Genomic DNA, 19024 nt, shown 5'->3' on the forward strand with positions numbered 1-19024 from the left:
ATCAATATGCTACAGCCAGGCAGCCAGGGGAAGGGCCACCGGCCCCCGTGCCTGTCACTGCCTGCGGCACCTTCGGGCCTCAGCCCGACGGGATCTTATCAACGGGACAAGGGGCAACGGGCACAAAAGGCCACACAGGGAGCTCCTTCCCTTCCGAGCAGGAGGAGATGGGCTGTGCTGTGGGGGTGTCACGGCCTGGGGTGGGCTGCCCCGGGGCTGGGCAGTCTCTGGAGGCTCTCAAACCCCGCCTGGCCGTGACCCTGAGCGGCCGGTTCCTGGGGGAGCTGCTTTCGCAGGGCCTTGGGCTGGATGGTCTCCAGAGGTCCCTGCCAGCCCTGACCAGTCTGATTCTGCCGCTCTGTGCGGAGGCGCGGTGGGGCTGCAGGGGCAGCGGGGTCGGGAAGGCGGTGGCGTGGGCTCTGAGGGGTGGTGTGCGGGACAGCCGGGAGCGGGCCGGCGGGCGGCAGGAGGCGACGGGCCGGGGATTCAGCCGCCGCGGGCGCGCGCCGCTCACGCTAACCCGCCGCGACGCGCATGCGCACAACGTTGGGCAGCACCGCTACGGGACGGGCCCACAACGGCGCCGCGGCCTCCGACCGCCAGAGGGCGCAGACGGGCCCGGCATGCGGCGGCGCCGGAAGGGAGCGCTCGGCACAGCAGCGGCGGAGGGGCCGGCGGAGTGGTACGGCCGGGTCGGGTCCTGGGGGCGCGGGGAGCGGGACGGGGGGCGGTGATGGGTCAGCGATGGGTCACCGATGTCACTGATGAGGCAGCGGTGGGGTCAGTGATGGGTCCGTGGTCGGGACAGTGACAGGTTCACGGATAGGTCACTGATGGGGTCAGCAATAGGGTCAACTATGGGTCCACGATGGGTCACTGATGGGGTCTGCAATGGGGCCAGCGATGGGTCTGTGATGGGGCCAGCTATGGGTCAGTGATGGGGTCAGCAATGGGTCAGTGGTGGGGTCAGCGATGGGGTCAGCGATGGGTCAGTGATGGAGTCAGCAATGGGTCACTGATGGGGCCAGTGATGGAGTCAGCGATGGGTCAGTGATGGGGTCCACGGTGGGGTCTGTGATGGGGTCAGCCCGTGATGGAGTCAGCAATGGGTCACTGATGGGTCCATGATGGGGACAGCGATGGTCACTGATGGGGTCCGCAACAGGGCCAGCAATGAGGTCAGTGATGGGTCACTGATGGGGTCCATGATGAGTCCATGATGGACTCAGTGATGGGGTCCACGATGGGGTCAGTGATGGGTCTGTGATGGGGTCAGCAGTGAGTCACTGATGGATCTGTGATGGGGTCAGTGGTGGAGTCAGTGATGGATCAGCAATGGGGTCCACAGTGGGGTTAGTGATGGGTCTGTGAGGGGGACAGCAACAGGGCAGTGATGGGGTCTGTGATGGGGCCATTGATGGATCAGTGATGGGGACAGTGATGGAGCAGCGATAGGGTGGGGGCCATGTATTGAGGAGGTGCAGCCATGGGTGGTCCACGCACCATGTGCAGGTGTAGGCAGGGTCAGGTGCCCTGTGCCAGGGTGCAGTCTGGTTTGGGGTGCTGAGGGCAGATGGGGCCCTGGACAGACGTGTCATTCACATTGGGGAAGCAGAACCAGGGGCTGTGGTTGGCCTTGAGCCTGGGCTGCTTCCTGCCACGCTGCTGCACAGGCACCGAGGGCGCGGGAGCCGGCAGCAGCAGGCAGGGTGAGTGTGAGCAGGGTGAGCACAGGGCAGAGTGAAGGTGGACAGGCTGAGAGGCGGGCTGGGCGGGTGCAGGCAGGGTGAGCAGCAGGCAGGGTGGGCAGCCCTGTGTCCCTGGACAGGAGCTGGAGAGGGACAGGCTTGGGGAGGAACTGGGCACTGGGGTGACCAAAGCTTGGCAAGGCACCGCAGGCAGAAGCAGCAGGAGGGCAGGCATGAGCAGGGCTTCCCACAGTATTTGGGGCACCCAGAGTGCAGAGGGATGCTGGTGGGGTCCTGGTGTGGGTTTGCTGGGGAGATGGAAGGAAACGTATCACCCACCTGGGGTGCTGATGGGGCCTTGGGGTGCTGCCTGGCCTCCAAAGGGGGGAGTGCAGTCTGGGCTGGGAGCCAGGGGTCTTAGAGCTAGGGGGGTAACTTTGGGGACACCCTGAAGGGTGCAGGGGCAGGGCAAAGCCAGGCCCTCCCCACCCTTCAGAGGGGGAAGCAGGGCAGTTTGCTCAACCCCAGTTGGTAAGCTGGCATGCCAGTTCCTCCTGCCCTCTGCCTGTGGCTTTTCCTTTGCAAGGGGAAGAGCTGCTGGGCTGCAAAAGGGGTCCCTGCTGCACACCACTTGTGGTAAGGGGTTCCTCACGCCTCAGAGGCTGGCAGGGCCACCCTGAGCCTCCACACAGGTGCAGTATGGTTGGGGTCTGCTCAGTTCCATGGTGCTGTAGCCCTCTCTTGCCAGCTGGGGTCACGTGTGATGATCTGGCTGGTCTCCAGTGGGTGCCCAGGAGGCAGGAACTGGTGGCAGGGCTGGGAAGGGGCAAGGCCAGCCTTGTGCCTCCTACCCCTGCCCCTCTGCTGGCTTGGTGGTGGCAGATCTGCCTGCAGGGCTTATGGCACAGGCACCTGGAGCTGGCACCATGTGCCACTTCCCCACCGCAGTGCTGTCATTCAACTTTGGACCCGCCGCTAACCCCCACGAACCCATCCGGCCACGCTGCTGGGGAGCTGCGCCTGTGCTGGGGCTGGTGCTGGGCTGTGAGGGGGACACATGGTCTGTCCCCCGCTGCCTCTAAGCTGTGGCCTGCTTGGTCTCCCGTCAGTGAGAAGAATGGGCTCCATGTCGGAGGAGCTCAGCCTGGTCCCCCTGCACCAGAGGCCGGAGCTGCTGGAGGCCTGCGCCAAGCTGCTGGGCGAGGAGTGGGGGAAGAGCCGGGCGTCGCGGCTCCACATGCTCCAGCGGTCCTCGGACACCTTCCCCACCTGCCTGCTGCTGCTGCGGAGCCGGGGACGTGCAGAGGCCCCTGCCACCCAGGAGGGGCCCTGCCAGCTCGTGGGCCATGTCCGGCTCTCCCGTGTGGCTGGCCGTCCTCACGACCTCTTCGTGGAGAGCGTGGTGGTGGCCCGGGCGCTGCGGGGCCAGGGCTATGGACGGCAGCTGATGGAAGCCACTGAGCGGTGGGCCCAGGCCCGAGGCTTTGGCTGCCTGCACCTCACCACCCACGACAAGCAGCATTTCTACGCTCACCTGGGTTTTGTCCTGGGCGAGCCAGTGCAGAGCGTGGCCTTCCTTAGCCCTGCCATACCCACTGCAGTGCTGCGGCTCTTCTCTGCCCCTCCTGGTGCTGCCACTGCCACCACCGCTAGGCCAAGGGTGCCCTCTGGCCCCCTGTCTCCCTGCCAAACCCCTGCCGCCCCCCCACCGCCCCCACCACCACCGACCGTGGTTTGGGCGAGGGGAGTCCTGGCTGAGAACAGCAGGCAGAGCCTCCTGGAGACCCCCCACCGTGATGCCAAAGGGCTGCCCATCTTCTGGATGAAGAAGGACATCTGAGGGGCTGGGGCCCTGAGCCAGTGATTAAAAGCAGTGCAGGCAGGAGCTGCCTGCCCCGGCGCTGCCTGCCTGCCTGCCATTCTTTGGGGCTGGCAACAGCTCCCCCAGCCGCCCTGGTTTGTGCTGGCCCCACGTGTGGGGGCTGGCAGGGAGGTGGTCCCCACACCCACTGGCTCTGCTCCTGCCCAGCCCCTAGGTCACCCAGCTGGGGCCCTGGGACCACCAGTATGGCAGGGAGCCAGGCCCACTCCAGGCTCTGGGGTTGGGACTGGTCCCAGGAGTGCCACCCAGTCCCACCAGTGTCTGCTTCACCCAGGGGACTCGCTGTGGGGCAGCTGGGGCTGATGACATGCTGTGGCTGCTGCTCTCCCCACGGAGCAGCCTGGGGAAACTGAGGCACATGATGGCAGGAGGGGCAGTAAAGCAGCATGGGCTGCCTGCACTGGGCACCCCTGCACTGGGCTGCGAGGGGGGCAGGCAGCCAGGCCCCCCCGAGGCAGCTGGCAGCAGCAAGGGCTTGGAAGCACAGTAGTGGGAGCGGGAAGGTCAGGGAGAGTGGCTGAGCCCTGCACGGGGGATTAGCGCTGTCCTTGCTGTGTCACGAGGCTCCCAAGCCCATCCCCTGCCTAATCCCCTCACCCCAGGTGGCCAGCCAGCACCGGGCAGCGGGGGACAGGGCTGCCTACTGCAGCAGCTCTCGGGGGGGGGGGGGGGGCGTGGGCTCAGTCCCTCAGCAGGGCACCTGGGCTGGCCAGGCCCTACTACGAAATGGGGAAGAGGGGGGTCACAGTGCCCCTGCTATGGGCAGGGCTGGTAGCCAGCAGGGAAACTGAAGCACCGGGGTCAGTGGCTTGCAGTGCCACACCAGTGCCATGCCATGGCTGTGGTGGTGCAGGCAGGGGTGCTGGACACCAGGGCACAGCAGGCAGAGGTGCCCGCTGGCAGCGTTGAGGCAGGATGTATCAAACACCCAAGTCTGCTGAGTCCCATGGGATTTTGGGGTGGGCAGCATGTACCGGTGGGGCACCCCAGCCCTAGTGGCTAATCTAGCCCACCATGTGCCAGGGTGGCAGTGCCAGTGCAGCTGGGGTGCCCGCTGCACCCTGCTGCCACATCCCCCTGCTCTCCTTTCCCTGCAGGGTGCCGGCCCCGCAAGCAGCCAGCAACACAGGATGGTGCTGGCGATGGTGCTGTGGGCCTGCCTGGTGCTGGGCATGGCTGTCGGGGAGAGCCCGGCACCAGAGCCCCTGGTGGGTGGGCAGCCCTTCGCCGTGGTGTGGAACATCCCCACCAGCCGCTGCCAGAACCGCTTCGGCGTGCAGCTGCCCCTTGGCGACTACGGCATTGTGGAGAACCGGGATGGCCACTTCACCGGCCAGAACATCACCATCTTCTACAAGAACAAGTTTGGGCTGTACCCCTACTTGTCCCAGCAGGGTGTCCCCCACAATGGAGGCATCCCCCAGCGGGTCCCCCTCGGTGCCCACCTCACTAGGGCAGCTGAGGACATTCGCCACGTCCTGCGCCCTGCTTTCCACGGCCTGGCCGTGGTGGACTGGGAGGAGTGGAGGCCTCTCTGGGCCCAAAACTGGGGGGCCAAGCGGATCTACAGGGCAGCCTCAGAGCAATGGGTGCAGGACCAGCACGGCCTCCTGCCAGCGCGGCAGCGGCTCCAGCTGGCCCGCTGGGAGTTTGAGCAGGCAGCGCAGGCTGTGATGGAGGAGACACTTCTGCTGGGCCGGACCCTGTGTCCAGGGGGGCTCTGGGGTTTCTACCGCTTCCCTGACTGCCTCAACAGCAACTGGGCCAAGGAGGCCAACTACACCGGGCAGTGCCAGCCAGCAGAGGTGCAGCACAACAACCGCCTGGGCTGGCTCTGGGCCGCCTCGGCTGCCCTCTACCCCAGCATCTACCTGCCACCAGCGCTGCCGTCTGCCCTGCGCCACCGCTATGTGCACCACCGGCTGCGCGAAGCCCTGCGCGTGGCCACCTTCAGGGCCAACAGCCCCCTGCCCGTGATTGCCTACTCCCGCCTCTCCTTCCGCCGCTCGCACAGATTCCTGGAGCTGGTAAGCACTGCGGAGCCAGGGCTGGCAGCTAGTGTGCTGGGGGTCCTGCTCAGCACCGGGATGCAGCCTGTGCCCCCCCAGCCCGGTCACACCTCTCTCTACCTGGCAGGCTGACCTGGTGCACACCATCGGGGAGAGCGCAGCGCTGGGTGCAGCTGGACTCGTGCTCTGGGGAGACATGTCGTACTCCCACTCGGCTGTGAGTATGGCCCCTTGCTGCACCACAGCCAGCATATGGTCGGCAGCAGGAGATGGCGTGGGCATGGGATCTATGGGATTGCCATGTCCCCTGTGCCCACCGGGGAGGGGTGGCCAGAGGGACCCCAGTGCTGGGGCGGGTTCTCACTGGTGCTTGCTCCCCCAGGAAAGCTGTGCCAGCCTGCACCACTACCTCACATCCACCCTGGGTCCCTACGTGGCCAATGTGACAGCAGCAGCCCAGGAGTGCAGCTATGTGCAGTGCCACGGCCACGGGCGCTGCGTGCGCCGGCAGCCCCACGACCTGAGCAGCCTCCTGCACCTTGGCCCTGGCGCCAGCCCACCAGACTCCTTCCGCTGCCACTGCTACCGTGGCTGGGCCGGCAAGGACTGTGCCCGGCGAGTCAAGCCCAGCCCTGTCTCCTCCTGCCTGGTGCCCACCCATGCTTACAGCCTCTGCAGGCACAACAACCTCCCACCCTCTGACACCTGCCTACCACGGGACACATGGGGCTGGTGACCAGGACCGGGGACCGTGGCAGTCCCCTACCCCAGCAGCACTGCTGTCTGGCACTTTCTATAGTCCCATTAACTTAAATAAATCCTCATGACACAGCTGGTATGGTCCCTGTGGGTGAAGCTGGGGGGCTCCGCGATGCCCCCAAGCTGAGTGTAATTGCTGTTGCCCACCAGTGCCTCGGTTTCCCTGCACAGGCTTTACCCTGATTCCACAGTGAGCTGGAAGCCCCTTTACCCGGGAAGGAGGCAGGGGGCACCCCCACAGGCTGCTCTCCCTTTGCCATGCTGGCACCATGCTGCTGGCAGCCCTGACTGCGCCAACCGCGCCCCCCTCCCCACAGCTATTTTTAATCCCCCCCAACCGTGTTTCTCACTGTCCTATTTTAAGCAGTGCAGTTGGTGCACCAGGAGCCCTGTGCCCGGCTCCCAGGGGCCCCGCACCACCTCGCTGCCTACTCACGCTGCCTGGGCACAGGGCACAGGGAGCCATGCCCAGGGAGGCTGGAGAAGGTAGGCTAGGGAGCAGGCTGGGGGCTGGCGGGGGCCCTGGCACCTCGGAGGGGACCGGGTGGCATGGGGCTATGGGGTTGGGGTGGAAATAGTGGCCAAATGCTGCCCTCCACTGCAGGGGCTGCAGGCAGAGATGCCTGCCCAGGAAAGGAGGGGGTCCTGGAGGGCTGCAGGCACAGGGCTGCAGGTTTTGGGGAGGGGGCAAGCAGCTGGCTGGCACAGCCCCCCACACCAAGTCTATGTGACTAGCCATGCCCCCAGCCAGCGGGAGGGGATACAGGGGTGATGGGGGTACCCATGGGCCAGCCTTCAGCCAAAGGCAGGGGTCTGGGGAGGGTCTGGGGGGACTCCAGAGACACTAGCTGAGGCCCCCGAGCCCCACCACCCGCCAACCCCACGGCAGCATGCACCACCCCTCCAGCAGCAGCACGGCGCCACACTGCCCTGCGACATGCCACTGACCCCGGGAGGGATCAGGAGCGGGCACAGTGCCACCCTGCCCTGTTCCACCACCGGCACAGCACCTGGGCCCTTCCCACTGCTCAAAAATGCAGAAACACCCAGAAAAAAAATCCTTTCCCTCTACTCCAGTGTAGGCATGGTTGCTTCCCAAGACAGTGCTGGAGCTATGCCTGCTTCCAGAAAGCCCCCTTGCTCCCAGAGAAGCACACGCTCACCTGGGCAGGGGGCACCAGGGACCCCTGGCACAGCACACACCGGACATCTCCATCCCTGCACCCCTAAGTGGCACATGAGCAGCGCCCACGGGGCAAGCCAAGCCACGCCGCAGGCTGGAGCTGGCACTGCCCTTCCCACCAGCTCCCAGCTGGCCCAGGGGAGCCCCAGCCTGCCCCACAGTGCCTGGGCTACCCGGGCCGGGGAGGGCGGGGGTGGCACGTTCCTGCCCCCAAGCCAGGGCCAGATTCCAGCCCCACTAACAAGGCTCTGGGACTGTGGCCACCAGGCGCCCGCTAACTGCTCTGATGACAGCACTGGGGCTGGGGGACACAGCCAGCTATTGCCCGGCCACAGGGCTGCGCTAAGGGAATACTGGCGTTGGCTGCCAACCCCGGCACAGCACCGGGCTGGTGTCACAGCCGGGGTCACCTCCAGGAGGGGTCTGGTCCCCTCGGGGGTGCCCAGGGCAGGCAGGGGCTGCGGCCAGGGCCCACACTCACCCTCTGTCTCCACTCCCAGCAGACAGCATGGGAAGGGCCGAGGGTGCTGCACCGGCAGAGCCTGGGGACCCTGAGGGCAGCGAGCCTGGAGCCGTCAGCCTGCGCCCTGTGGAGTCCATCAGCGACCTGTACTGGGCCTCGGGCGGGCAGAAGGGTGCTGAGGGTGAGAGCAGGGTGGGGGTCCTGTGCCAGCCCCGGCCATGCAGGTGGCTGGGCTCTGACTTCTTCTCTCCCCTGCCCGCAGGCAATGGCCCAGCTCCCTCCAGCAGCCTGCGTCGGCCACCGCCTCGCCCTACGCTCCCCGGCCCCCTGCCGCTCCTGCCCACCCTGCGCCCCATGCCTGCTACCAGCCCCTGCCCCTGCCTCGGCCCCAGCCACCCCCTGCTCCTGGCCCTGCTGGGGCTCCTGGCACTGGCAAGCCTGGTCCTGGCCACACTGGCCATCTACCTGAGTGGTATGTGGCACTTGGGGGGAGGGGGGCGGGGGGGCACAGTGGGGACTGTGGGAGGGCAAGGCTGCCCATTCCCAGCACATCCCCATCCTCTCTCTACAGTCCTGCAGAACCAGTCGGTGCGGGCACTGGCCCAGTGGCTGGAGACCCAGGAGGACGCCGTGCATCAGCTTCGAGCAGCCAGCAGGCAGCTCTGGGCTCACCTCAATGCCAGCACCGAGCCCAGTGGGCACCGCTGAGCTGCTCCTGGCCCCACCACAGGCACCGAGCCACCACGGGAAGGGGCACTGAAGAGCGGGAGGGAGGGGCGGGCAGCCCTACCACCATCCCCATCTCGCTCAGACCTGGCAGCATCACCCCACAGGGTGCAGGGTGTGGCAGGGGCTATCCTGACCCCTACCCCAGGCTGCAAGAGAAAGGGACAGGGCTGCAAGGACTGGCACCCGCCCCAGCGACAGCTGCTCCTGTTAACAAGGCAGACGGCACCCTCCAATTAGCCTTTTAATTACCTCCTGTAATCAAAGTCTTAGAAAATCACCGCCATAGACACATTCCCGGGGTAACGGACACTCCCAGCTGGCATGGCCTCATGCCCACCCAGGCAGCAGCCCCCGAGGCTGCACAGGCAGCACCAGAAGTTGCTCACCATGTCACCCCCCTGTAATTAATTTCCCACAAGAGAACTATTTCACACAAAGCATTTGGCTGGAAAAGGGCTCAGAGCAGGCAACTGGCAGGGCTGGGCAGAGCTCCAGAGCCTGCCAACCCATGCCACTCTGCCACCACCCCCAAGTGCCAGGGCAGCTGCAGAAGCAGGGGTTGTGCCCACCATGGCAGAGCAGAGCACTCCTGTTGCAGGCACAGATACCAGGGCCTGCTGCCTGACAGCCCTGCACGGCTCTGCCCTCCCACCCCACCCTTCAGGCTGTGCCAGGCCACCCCCGTGCCCCCGTGGGACTGAGGAGGGGGAACACAAGCCCAGCCTCTGAAAGGGGCTGTAGGAGCCCTGCGAGACCCCTTCCTGCCATGCCACGCAGAGCCCCAGCTGCAGAGCAGGCACACAGCAGCACCCCACCACCTCCCCCCCATGCTCTTCTTTTATCCTTCTTTTTTTTTTTGGTTAAAAAAATAAAAGAGGGGGCAACCCCCGGTAGGGCAGCTCCAGGCATTAAATACTCTGCTGTACATGTATAAAAGCCCAAGGGCTAGGGGCACCTGCCCCTCACAGTGCTGGGTCTGCAGTCCAGGTGAGCTGGGGGCTCTGCCCCCCTCTGCCCATCACAGCACATCTGCCCGCTTGTCCCGCACCCGGCTCCGGGCTTTCGTACGGGCTTTGAAGGCAGCTGAATTGTAGAGGTGCTGGGAGGGGAGGGAAGGAGAGATGGGTTAGGGGAGCCCCTCTGTCCACCTCTCCACCAGTGTTCACCACACTCAGGTGCTTGGCTGGAGCTCATGGCAGCACAGGAGGGGACTGAGAGCACAAATCTGGGTGGTGGCACCCACCTTCTCAAAGCGAGACACCTTGCTGGCTTTCAGAGTGGCTGCATCCAGCACCAAGGGAGGCCCGAGGCTGAAGATCTCCCGTAGCAGCTCATTGTTCTGTGGAAGCAGGGGCCCATCAGCATCCCTGCCAGCACTGGCCTGACACCTCCCAGCACAGTTGCCCAGCCCCTACCTGGAGGTGGTGGCGGATGCCAGAGCCCAGCACCTCTTTAAAGGCTTGGTAGGTCCGCTGGCGTGCCCAACTGTCCAGGTACATGCACTCCAGGCCAAATCGGATGGTCTCCTCCTGGTACTCCCCGCTCTGAGCAGAGAGAGGGGCATCAGCAATAAGCTGGGCACCAGCCCTGTGTGTCCCTCAGCTCTCAGCAGAGACAAACCACCAGGCAGCTGGGCAGCAGCCACACAGCCAAGGCCTTGGCAGGGAAGGGCACTGACAGCCTCCAGTACCTCGATGAAGCGCAGGATGTCCCGGAAGATGGACCGCTGCTTCCGTCGGTCCGTCTTGGCTCGGTACTTGTTGCTCTCAGTAGCCAGGACCTTGAGCTGGGCACGCAGGAACTCTGTATCTTGGTGGCACAAGTCCTCCTGCCAAAAAAGCCACCCAGTGGGGCATGGAGGGGATGCAGCTCCAGGCACTGCCTACCACCACCATTGCCAAGAGAGGACAGGGGGATCCCTGGGGCCAGTCCCTCTGCCTGGGCACCTGCTGGTGACACCAGCCTGGAGTGTCCCAATGCCATCAGTGCCAGCTCAGCCAGGGCATGGACAGGGTGCCAGTGCCAGCAGCTCCCTGCCACTCTGCTGCCTGCCCACCCGATGCCTTCTGCTGCCGCAGAGCCCCACCACACCTCCACATCCTGGGCCAGCTCGAAGACCAGCGCAATGGTTTCCCCAGCCAGGATGCGCAGCGCAACACTACTGCTGGACAGCAGCGGGGGCAGCTTCAGCCAGCAACTGGGACAGGAAGGCAGAAGGGCAGTCAGAGGGGCCAGGTGCCACCCCCAAGGCTGCACCCTCTGCAGCTGGCTGCCCCACACCAGCCCCAACACCCCCACACCCTACTCACTTGTCCAAGATGCTCTTAATATGGGAGGGGGGGCAGATGGTGAGGAGCAGGGACCATGATTGGAGCGCATTGCAGTGCAGAGGGCCATGCTGAGCAGGCACTGAGCCCCCCTCACCTGCACTGAGGGGGCTGAAGATGCCCTCCAAGCAGGACAGGCATGAGACCAGGTCCTGGAGGGGGAAAATTCACCTGTGAGACTACAATTGCCAGAAGATGCCATGGTGAAGCCATGCATTGGGGACCAAAAGGGACTCACCCTGCCCAGGGACACCAGAAGCTCCCCAAGGCAGGAGAGGCTCTCCTCCAACCAGGACAACACCCCCCCTCTCTGTGAGGAGTGCTTCCCCTCCCCCCAGCTCAGCTCCATGCTGCCCAAGTAAGGAGCCTGGGCTGTCACTGATGTCCTCATGCCCCTTGCCCAGCTCAGCTCCAAGCTGCTATGGCATGGTGGGCTGATGGCAGGTGGCACAGCAGCCCCAGGGTGCCCTCTGGTAGGGGTAAGGACAACACCCAGGCGCAGTTACCTCAAGGTCAGCAGCTGCAATGTAGCAACACATGCCCAGCGCTGTGGCACACTGGTGAGAAACATGGGGAAAAGGCAGTCAGAGGAGGCAGTACCAGGCCAAACTGAGCACCCAGCCAACGGGAAGCAGGGTTGGGGTGTCCCTGCTTTATGTCACTGGTCCCCACAGCACCCAATCCTGCCACACTCCCATGACTACAGGGGGGCCCCCCAAAGGCATCGCCTGGGCTCTCCCCACTGCTGATGTACCCACCACGGCTAGGAGGAAAGGGGCTGGGCCTTACGCTCTGCCGGGCGCCGGGGCTGGCCATGCTGTCTGTCAGGACACTGACAAGCAGGGGCTTCAGGCTGCGAAAAACCTCTTCACCCTCCGAGCCAGAGCCCATCTGGAGGCAGAGGAGGGTGAGGACTGTGCCTGCCAGCGCCTGTTCCTCCCCTTTACCTGCAGGCAACACAAGAGACCTCCCTCAGACACTAGTCATCAGCCCCGCCATCCATAGCCCCAGCACCTGCCTGCACCCTGACCTTTCTTGAGACACTTCTCCAGGGAGTCAGTGAGCATGAGGCGGCGCTCCAGCAGGAACTCAGAGAGGATTCTGGAGGACAAGGCCAGGCGGAGGCTCTGCAGTGCCGCCTGTCGTGTCTTGGCGCTGCAAGAGGCCGCAGGAGGTCACGGGGTGGGGTGGCCTGGGACGGGGCACGTCCCTGCCCCTGGCTGGCAGCGCCAGCAGGGACGGGCAGTGTGCCAGGCATGCCCACGGCAGGTGACAGCCACTCCTCACCTCTTGTCCAGGAGGTTGTCCATGTGCTCCTTCAGCCTGTCCTCTCCCACCTCCTCCTCCTGGCCTTGCTCACCCAACACCTCACTCCCTGCTGGGGCAGCACCCACGTCACGGAGGCGCCCCGGTGCAAAGGCCCACGGGCAGGGGACACAGCACCCACGCGGGGCCATCACCCGGGCTCACCTGCGGCCTCCTCGGCGGGGCTGGCCCCCTCGCTGGCGCTGCTGCAGTGGCTCAGCACCTCGCTGCCGGCCTCCTCCTCGCTGGCAGGCGAGCCTGCCCGGGCGCTGCCGGGGCCACCTGCGCGGGCGTTGGGGACAGGTCGCTGTCAGCCCGGCCCCGGCCGTACGGCAGCGGCCGCCGAGGCAGAGGCCGGGGCCCGTGGGGCCCACGGGGCCTATGCAGGTCCCCGCGCCCCGCTGCCGGGAGGGAGGGCAGGGCAGGGCATGGCACGGCATGGCAGGGCACGGAGACCCGGCCCGGCGGTCCCCCGGGCTCCGTGGCCTCGTCCCGCCGCGGCGCGGCACCCCCCCTCGGACCCCGCCGGCCCCGCCACCCCCCGCGGTCCGCCGCCTTCCCACCCTGCACCGCGCCCGGACCCCCACTCACGGCGCGCAGCTCGGCGGGAGCGCGGCATGGCCGGCGCGCGCGGACTCCGCGCCCCTCCCCGGGCGGGAGGCCCCGCCCTCGAGCCCGCCCCCGGGCCCGCCCCGCCCCGCGGCCCCCTGGGACCGCGCGCCGCCCCCTGCGTATGTGCCCCGTGCGCGGCAGCTCCCGTCACGCACCGCGTGGGGGCGTTGGGCCCCGCCTGTGCCCGGGCAGCGGCTGCAGGCTCTGGGGCCGGGTACCGGTACCAGCTCCTGCCCCGGCTCTGTGCCCCGGCTCCGTGCCCCCGCCGCGGCTGCGGGCTCTGCGCCCCGGTACCGGTACCAGCCCTGACTCCGTGCCCCGGCTGCAGGTCCTGTGCCCTGGCCCCGGCTCCGTGCCTCGGCCCTGGGCCCCGGCCCCGGCTCCGTGCCCCAGCCCTGTGCCCCATCACTGGCAACGGCTGCAGGCCCTGTGCCCCAGCACCGACACCGGCTCCATGCTCCGGCCCCAGCACCAGCCACAGCTGCAGGCCCTGTGCCCCGGCTCCGTGCCCCAGCCCTGTACCCCAGCCCTGCCCTTCTGCCCATATCTGTGTCTAAGTATCTCTTGTCCCCGGCCATGTCCCTGCTCCTGCCCGTATCCCTCCCTTGCCTGTCTCTCTGCCCTGTCCCTGCCCAAATCCCCACCCGTGTCCCTCTCCTGTCGCTATTTCCACCCCTGGCCCATCACTATCCCACCTCCATTCCTTCTTCTACCCCTGTCCCTGCCTGCATCTTATTAGGAAAATCTCATTCCCTGACTATTGTACCAATTAGTCTTTATAGTATTAAATTGTACAAACTTTCTTAAAGATACGTAATTTTTATATATGTATATCATATATAATACAATTTACATTGTATACTGCATAGTTATGGTTTGATGGTCATGGCTATGGGACCCCAGCTCCTTGCAAGGAGGAAGAGGACAGCCCAGCACAAAGGATGAAGGCTACCGCAGGGCTCTCAAGATAAGGCCAGCACCCCTGCCCCTCCAACACCTTCCTGGGACCCTCCTGTTACCTGGCCTCACAGGTAGTACCTGTAGTGAGACTGACTCCAGGGATACCTGGACAAGGAATTGCAGTGGCGTTGCAAAGCAGGTGTTGGGGGCGGGGGGGTGTAAATAGGAATTGATCAAACTGTGCTTGAAAGGTATGAGAGCCACATGTGAAACCACATTTGGGGTGACCTTATTTGGCTGGGACCTGCCACGGGCACGAATAGAGAATGACTCTGTCATTCTCATCTTGGCGTCCTGACCTCACTCCTTGGGCAACACAGGCCAGGTGTGAAATGCTTGTGACATCTGTCCCTGCCCACAGCCCTGCCTGTACCCCTGTACCTGCTGCTGGTCCTGTCTCTTCCTCTATCCCTGCCCACATCCCTGCCCCTGTCCCTGCCCTTGTCTGTATCCCTGCCCCTCTCTGCATACATGCCCATATCCCTGCTTCTCTTCTTTTCCCTGCTCCTGCCTGTATCTCTGCTTCCATCCTTGTCCCTGCCCACACACCTGCTCCTGTCCCTGTTTCTGCTCCTGCCCATAACTGCCCAGATCCCTGCTGATATTCCTGCCCCTGCCTGTCTGTATTCCTGCCCTGGTTCCCTCCCCCATTGTCACCCTACACTAAGGGGACACCCATCCCTGCTCCAGCCCATATCCCTGCCCTGGCCATGTTGTGGCTTCTGCCTGTATGTCTGCTTCTGTCCTTGTCCCTCCTCCTGCCTGTATCCCTGTCCCTGTGCTGCTGCTTTCCCTGTGCCAGCCACTGTTGCTGCCCCCAGCTCTGCCACTTCCCCTGTCCCTGCCTGTGCCCTTATGCCTGTCCCTGACCCTGACTGCACCCCACACCCATCCCCATCCTTACCCATGTCCCTGCCCTGTCCCTGTCCCCATCCTCCCCCTACCCGCTGCCTGTCTCCTGCCCATGTCCTGACCCCCTGCCCCAGCCTGCTCCTGCCCCTACTCCCTATCCCCCTTCTCTTCCCGTCCTTGCCTGCCCCTGCTCCTGCCCACTGCCCCTGCCTGTGGCCCCTGCCATGTCCCTCCAGCCTCCTGTCCCCGTCCACCCCTGCCCTGAGCTTCCAGGCCAGAGTTTCAGGTTTTTGGCTCTTCCCTGTTTCCCGGGGAGACTCAGTGCCGGCGAGCGGGGCTGCCCGTGGGCACCCACCCCGCGGCACCCGGGCTGCCCACGGGACCGACAACCCCGCGCGGGGGATGGGAGGGCCGGGGAGGGCGGCAGAGCCGCGGTGGGGGCCACTTCGGTGGGGGCCATTTCACTTTCGTTTCCAGCCGGCTGAGGCAGAAACCGAAACCGGAGCAGAAACTGAAACTCCCGTTTCCTGGCTCCGGCGCTTAAGGCAGCGCGGGCAGCAGGGCCGTACCCGTACAGCCCGCTGCCTCCCGCGGCCTGGGGGGCACCAGCACCCCCTGTGCTGCTGGCACCGGCTGCCTCCGGCGGCCGGGGAGGTCAGCCAGACCCCCTGTCATGTTGGCACTGGCTGTGTCCCAATGCCAGCGGGGTCAGCAGGACTCCTAGTGATACTGGCACCAGCTGCATCCCACTGCTGTGGGTGGCAGCAGGACCCCCTGCGATGCTGGCACCAGCTGTGTCCCACTGCCAGGGTGGTCAGCAGGACTCCCGATGATACTGACACCGGCTGTGTCCCACTGCTGCGGGTGGCACCAGGACGCCTGGTGATGCTGGCACCAGCTGCGTCCCTCTGACAGGGCAGGTACCAGGACCTTTGGTGCTGTTGGCACCAGCCATGTCCCACTGCTGTGGGTGACACCAGGGCCCCCCCTAAGTGGCACTGGCCATGTCTCGTTGCCTGGGGTGATACCAGAGCCCCTGGTGACACTGGCACTGGCTGCATCTCATTGTCTGTAGTGATACCAGGGCCTCTGGTGATGCCAGCACCAGCTGTGCCCCATTGCCTAGGGTGACACCAGAGCCTCCAGTGGCACTGGCTGTGTGCCATAGTCTGTGGTGACACCAGGGCCTCTGCTGGCACTGCCAGTGGCCACATCCCATTGCCTGTGGTGGCAATGTGCCAGTGCCACCAGCTGTGTCCCAGCACTGGCTGCACCCCAGCCCAGGCACTCGAGCTCCCGGCATGGGCACAGGCAGGCGCCGGTGGAGGCAGGGCACACCCAGCCCCCGTGGTGGGACACTGCCTCCGGTCAGCTGGGCACCCAGGGGATACCCTGTGCCACTTCGGACCCCCCGGGCCACGAGGTCCTGCGGCACCCCAGACCCACCAAGGTGTCAGTGCCGCCCCCCAGCTGGATGCCGGCTGATGGCGGTGCGGCGCTGCCCCTCCTGTCCCTTCCAGTCCCCACGGCGATGGCACCGGGGACCCCGTGGGGAGGAGCCCCCCGGGAAGCCGAGTCCGGCGCCACCTTAACTTCCCGGCGGTGACGCCACAGGGGCGGCGGCCGGGGGAAGTTTAAAGCTGCCGGTCGGGAACCGACGGAGGGACCGCGGCGGGCAAGGGCCAGCGGGGCGAGCGAGGCTTGCAGGCAGGAGCGGGGGCAAGGGCCAGCGGGGCGAGCGAGGCTTGCAGGCAGGAGCGGGCAGGCAGCAAGTCAGGAGCGGGATCCTGACCACATCTAGCAGGATGGATGTGGCGCAGGTGACATCCATGAATGGGTTGAGGACGGTGACTGCCGACAGGCTGGATAGCTGGATCATGGAGACCCTGCAGCCCAGCACGGCTTTCAGCAAGCAGGTGAAGATGACAGTGAAGCAGATCTGTGACTTCCTGAAGGAGGACTGCTTCGAGGGCAACATCCACGTTCACAAGACTGTCAAGGTGAGCACTGCTCAGCTCAGGAACCAGCTGGCACCCCTGCTTTCACCCTTCCCTCTCTTCTGCTTCTCCCGTTCCTGCTCTGCCTCAGTTTCCCCTGGCAGCTCCAGGAATGGCAGCAGGCAGTCCCCACACCGAGGGTCAGCAGTGCTGAACAGGCAGGTTGTCTCTCTGTAGGGCGGCTCAGCGGGCAAGGGCACAGCCCTGCGGAACAACTCCGATGCCGATGTGGTGCTCTTCCTCAGCTGCTTCTCCAGCTACCAGGAGCAGAAACAGGAGAGACCCTATATCCTGGATTTGATCAAGAGTAGGCTGCAAGCCTGCAGGCAGAGCCTGATGTTCACTGTGAGCATCAGCGAGCCCCGGTACAAGGGTCCCGGCAATACACCGCGCTCCCTCAGCCTCACTCTCTGCTCCAAGGAGACCTTGGAGTCCATCGAGGTGGACATCTTGCCTGCCTACAATGCCTTGGGTAAGAGCTGTGGGCTGGCACGGGGTTGGGCTGCAGCATCAGCACTGGGATGGCTCTCATCCTCCTTCTTGCCCTGCAGGGCAGGTGAGCAAGGATGCCCCACCAGACGTGGAGGTATACGTGGGGCTCCTGAATGCCAGCAGTGGCCCTGGTGAGTTCTCCCCCTGCTTCACTGAGCTGCAGAAGAAGTTTGTGAAGCGTTACCCCGCCAAGCTGAAGAACCTCCTGCGCCTGGTCAAGCACTGGTACAAGGAGGTGAGGGGCTGCCCAGGCTTTCCTGGCACCCATTGGGAACTCACCCTGGCCAGCTCTCACCTCCATCCCTGTCTTCTCCCCAGATGCTGAGGCCACAGTACCCCACTGCAGACCTGCCCCCCAAGTATGCCCTGGAGTTGCTGACCATCTATGCCTGGGAGGAGGGCACAGGCTCCCACGAGTCCTTCGTCATGGCTGAGGGCTTCCGTACAGTGCTGGAGCTGCTGTGCCGGCACCAGGAGATCTGCATCTACTGGGAGATCTATTACTCACTCCAGCACAGACAGATCGGTGCCCACGTCAAGAGACTGCTACACAGTCCCCGGTGAGGACTGTGCCTGGTGGGACCTGTGCCACCCACCCCATGGCACTGCCTGGGACTGATGGCAGCCCCCACCCTCTCTGTTTACAGCCCCATCATCCTGGACCCTGCTGACCCCACAGGGATCCTGGGCCAAGGCAAGGATTGGGACCTGCTGGCACAGGAAGCTGCCCGCCACCGCTCACTGCCCTGTGTCAATACCGCTCAGCCCTGGGACGTGCAGGTAAGGAGGCTGTCTGTGCCTGCGGGTGTCATGGCCCCCCTGCCCCTGCCGACCTTGCCCACCTACTCTTCTGTCCCCACAGCCGGCCCGGCCTGTGACGATTGAGGTGAGGCAGCTGGTGGGTGTCAGCCTGAGCAGGACCGTCAGCCCGGGCACCACCATCTGGCAGCTGAAGGAGGAGATCGAGCAGGCATGGGGCATCCCCCGGTACAGGCAGCGCCTGGCGCAGCAGGAACCAAACAGGAGCACCCTAATCCTAGAGGATGGTGATACCCTGGCCACCCATGGCATCTTCTACAACACCACGCTGATGCTCCTGCAAACTGAGCCCCAGACAATGGAGGTCTTTGTGAAGGATGACAAGAACCGGACCACCACCTACACAGTGTTGCCCACTGACACCGTCCAGCAGCTGAAGGAACAGATCCACAGCCACAGGGGGCCTCCCGCCAGCCAGCAGCGCCTGACATATGGCTCCAGGGAGCTGGAGGACCGACACACGCTGGCGCACTACAATATCCAGCCCAGGAGCACCATCTTCATGCTCCTGCGGCTCCGGGGGGGCACAGGTCCCCAGAACTCCTAGTTCCCTGCCTGCTTGCCCTCCTGACTGTTGCCCCACACGCTCCAGCACCATCCCTGTCATGCTAGAAATAAATGCCTTAGTAGATCCCTGTGCTGCTTACTGGGCTGGGGATGGTGCCAAGTGGCATGGGGGGTGGTCAAGGGGGCACCCCATTGGGATGAGGGCAGATCTCAATGCCAGCAGCTGCTGGGACAGCACAGAGACACGTAGGTGCAGAGCAGTGGTGCTGCCCAACCCCAGGGTGCCTGGTGGGGTCTGAGATGCAAGCCCAGTGCCAGCAGGACCTCAGGAAAAAACCGGTTCCATCCTCTGTCTGCTCCTGCCGGCAGCAGCTTTTAAACCTTTCCCAGCCACTGCCCTGATCACCATTGGGAAGTTAAGGTGGCCCCAGCCCTGGGTC

General features: G+C 64.9%; 4 protein-coding genes across 7 annotated transcripts; 3 read left to right on the top strand and 1 right to left on the bottom strand.

Annotated features, from left to right (window-relative positions):
* Positions 1 to 519: 519 nt before the first annotated feature.
* NAA80 (N-alpha-acetyltransferase 80, NatH catalytic subunit) lies at positions 520 to 4209 on the top strand. Of its 2 annotated transcripts, none has more exons than XM_040592813.1 (2): positions 520 to 682; positions 2798 to 4208. In XM_040592813.1, exons 1-2 carry the CDS (start codon positions 535 to 537, stop codon positions 3526 to 3528), a joined length of 879 nt encoding a protein of 292 aa, XP_040448747.1. In that variant the 5' UTR covers positions 520 to 534; the 3' UTR covers positions 3529 to 4208. The 2 variants fall into 2 exon arrangements, with proteins under 2 accessions (XP_040448747.1, XP_040448748.1); XM_040592814.1 differs by lacking the exon at positions 520 to 682 and adding an exon at positions 710 to 1709 and having other exon boundaries at positions 2798 to 4209.
* Positions 4210 to 4253: 44 nt separating this feature from the next.
* HYAL3 (hyaluronidase 3) lies at positions 4254 to 6410 on the top strand. The gene is made up of 3 exons (XM_040592812.1): positions 4254 to 5597; positions 5707 to 5796; positions 5962 to 6410. Exons 1-3 carry the CDS (start codon positions 4539 to 4541, stop codon positions 6313 to 6315), a joined length of 1503 nt encoding a protein of 500 aa, XP_040448746.1. The 5' UTR covers positions 4254 to 4538; the 3' UTR covers positions 6316 to 6410.
* A 2531-nt stretch (positions 6411 to 8941) lies between these two features.
* On the bottom strand, positions 8942 to 12983 carry IFRD2 (interferon related developmental regulator 2). 3 transcript variants are annotated; one of them, XM_040593040.1, is made up of 12 exons: positions 12937 to 12983; positions 12511 to 12627; positions 12328 to 12415; positions 12071 to 12195; positions 11830 to 11987; positions 11547 to 11597; positions 11023 to 11192; positions 10805 to 10910; positions 10404 to 10541; positions 10129 to 10257; positions 9957 to 10052; positions 8942 to 9812 (listed from the first exon to the last, which is right to left on the bottom strand). In XM_040593040.1, exons 1-12 carry the CDS (start codon positions 12962 to 12964, stop codon positions 9732 to 9734), a joined length of 1287 nt encoding a protein of 428 aa, XP_040448974.1. In that variant the 5' UTR covers positions 12965 to 12983; the 3' UTR covers positions 8942 to 9731. The 3 variants fall into 3 exon arrangements, with proteins under 3 accessions (XP_040448974.1, XP_040448975.1, XP_040448973.1); XM_040593041.1 differs by having other exon boundaries at positions 10162 to 10257; positions 12328 to 12418; XM_040593039.1 differs by having other exon boundaries at positions 12328 to 12418.
* Positions 12984 to 16459: 3476 nt separating this feature from the next.
* LOC121087835 (2'-5'-oligoadenylate synthase 1-like) lies at positions 16460 to 18708 on the top strand. The gene is made up of 6 exons (XM_040593282.1): positions 16460 to 16769; positions 16944 to 17238; positions 17318 to 17493; positions 17577 to 17818; positions 17906 to 18038; positions 18121 to 18708. The coding sequence occupies exons 1-6, from the start codon at positions 16575 to 16577 to the stop codon at positions 18622 to 18624; spliced, it is 1545 nt and encodes a 514-aa protein (XP_040449216.1). The 5' UTR covers positions 16460 to 16574; the 3' UTR covers positions 18625 to 18708.
* Positions 18709 to 19024: the final 316 nt, after the last annotated feature.

This window comes from Falco naumanni, chromosome 4 (assembly GCF_017639655.2).
Source record: "Falco naumanni isolate bFalNau1 chromosome 4, bFalNau1.pat, whole genome shotgun sequence".
Classification (NCBI taxonomy): domain Eukaryota; kingdom Metazoa; phylum Chordata; class Aves; order Falconiformes; family Falconidae; genus Falco; species Falco naumanni.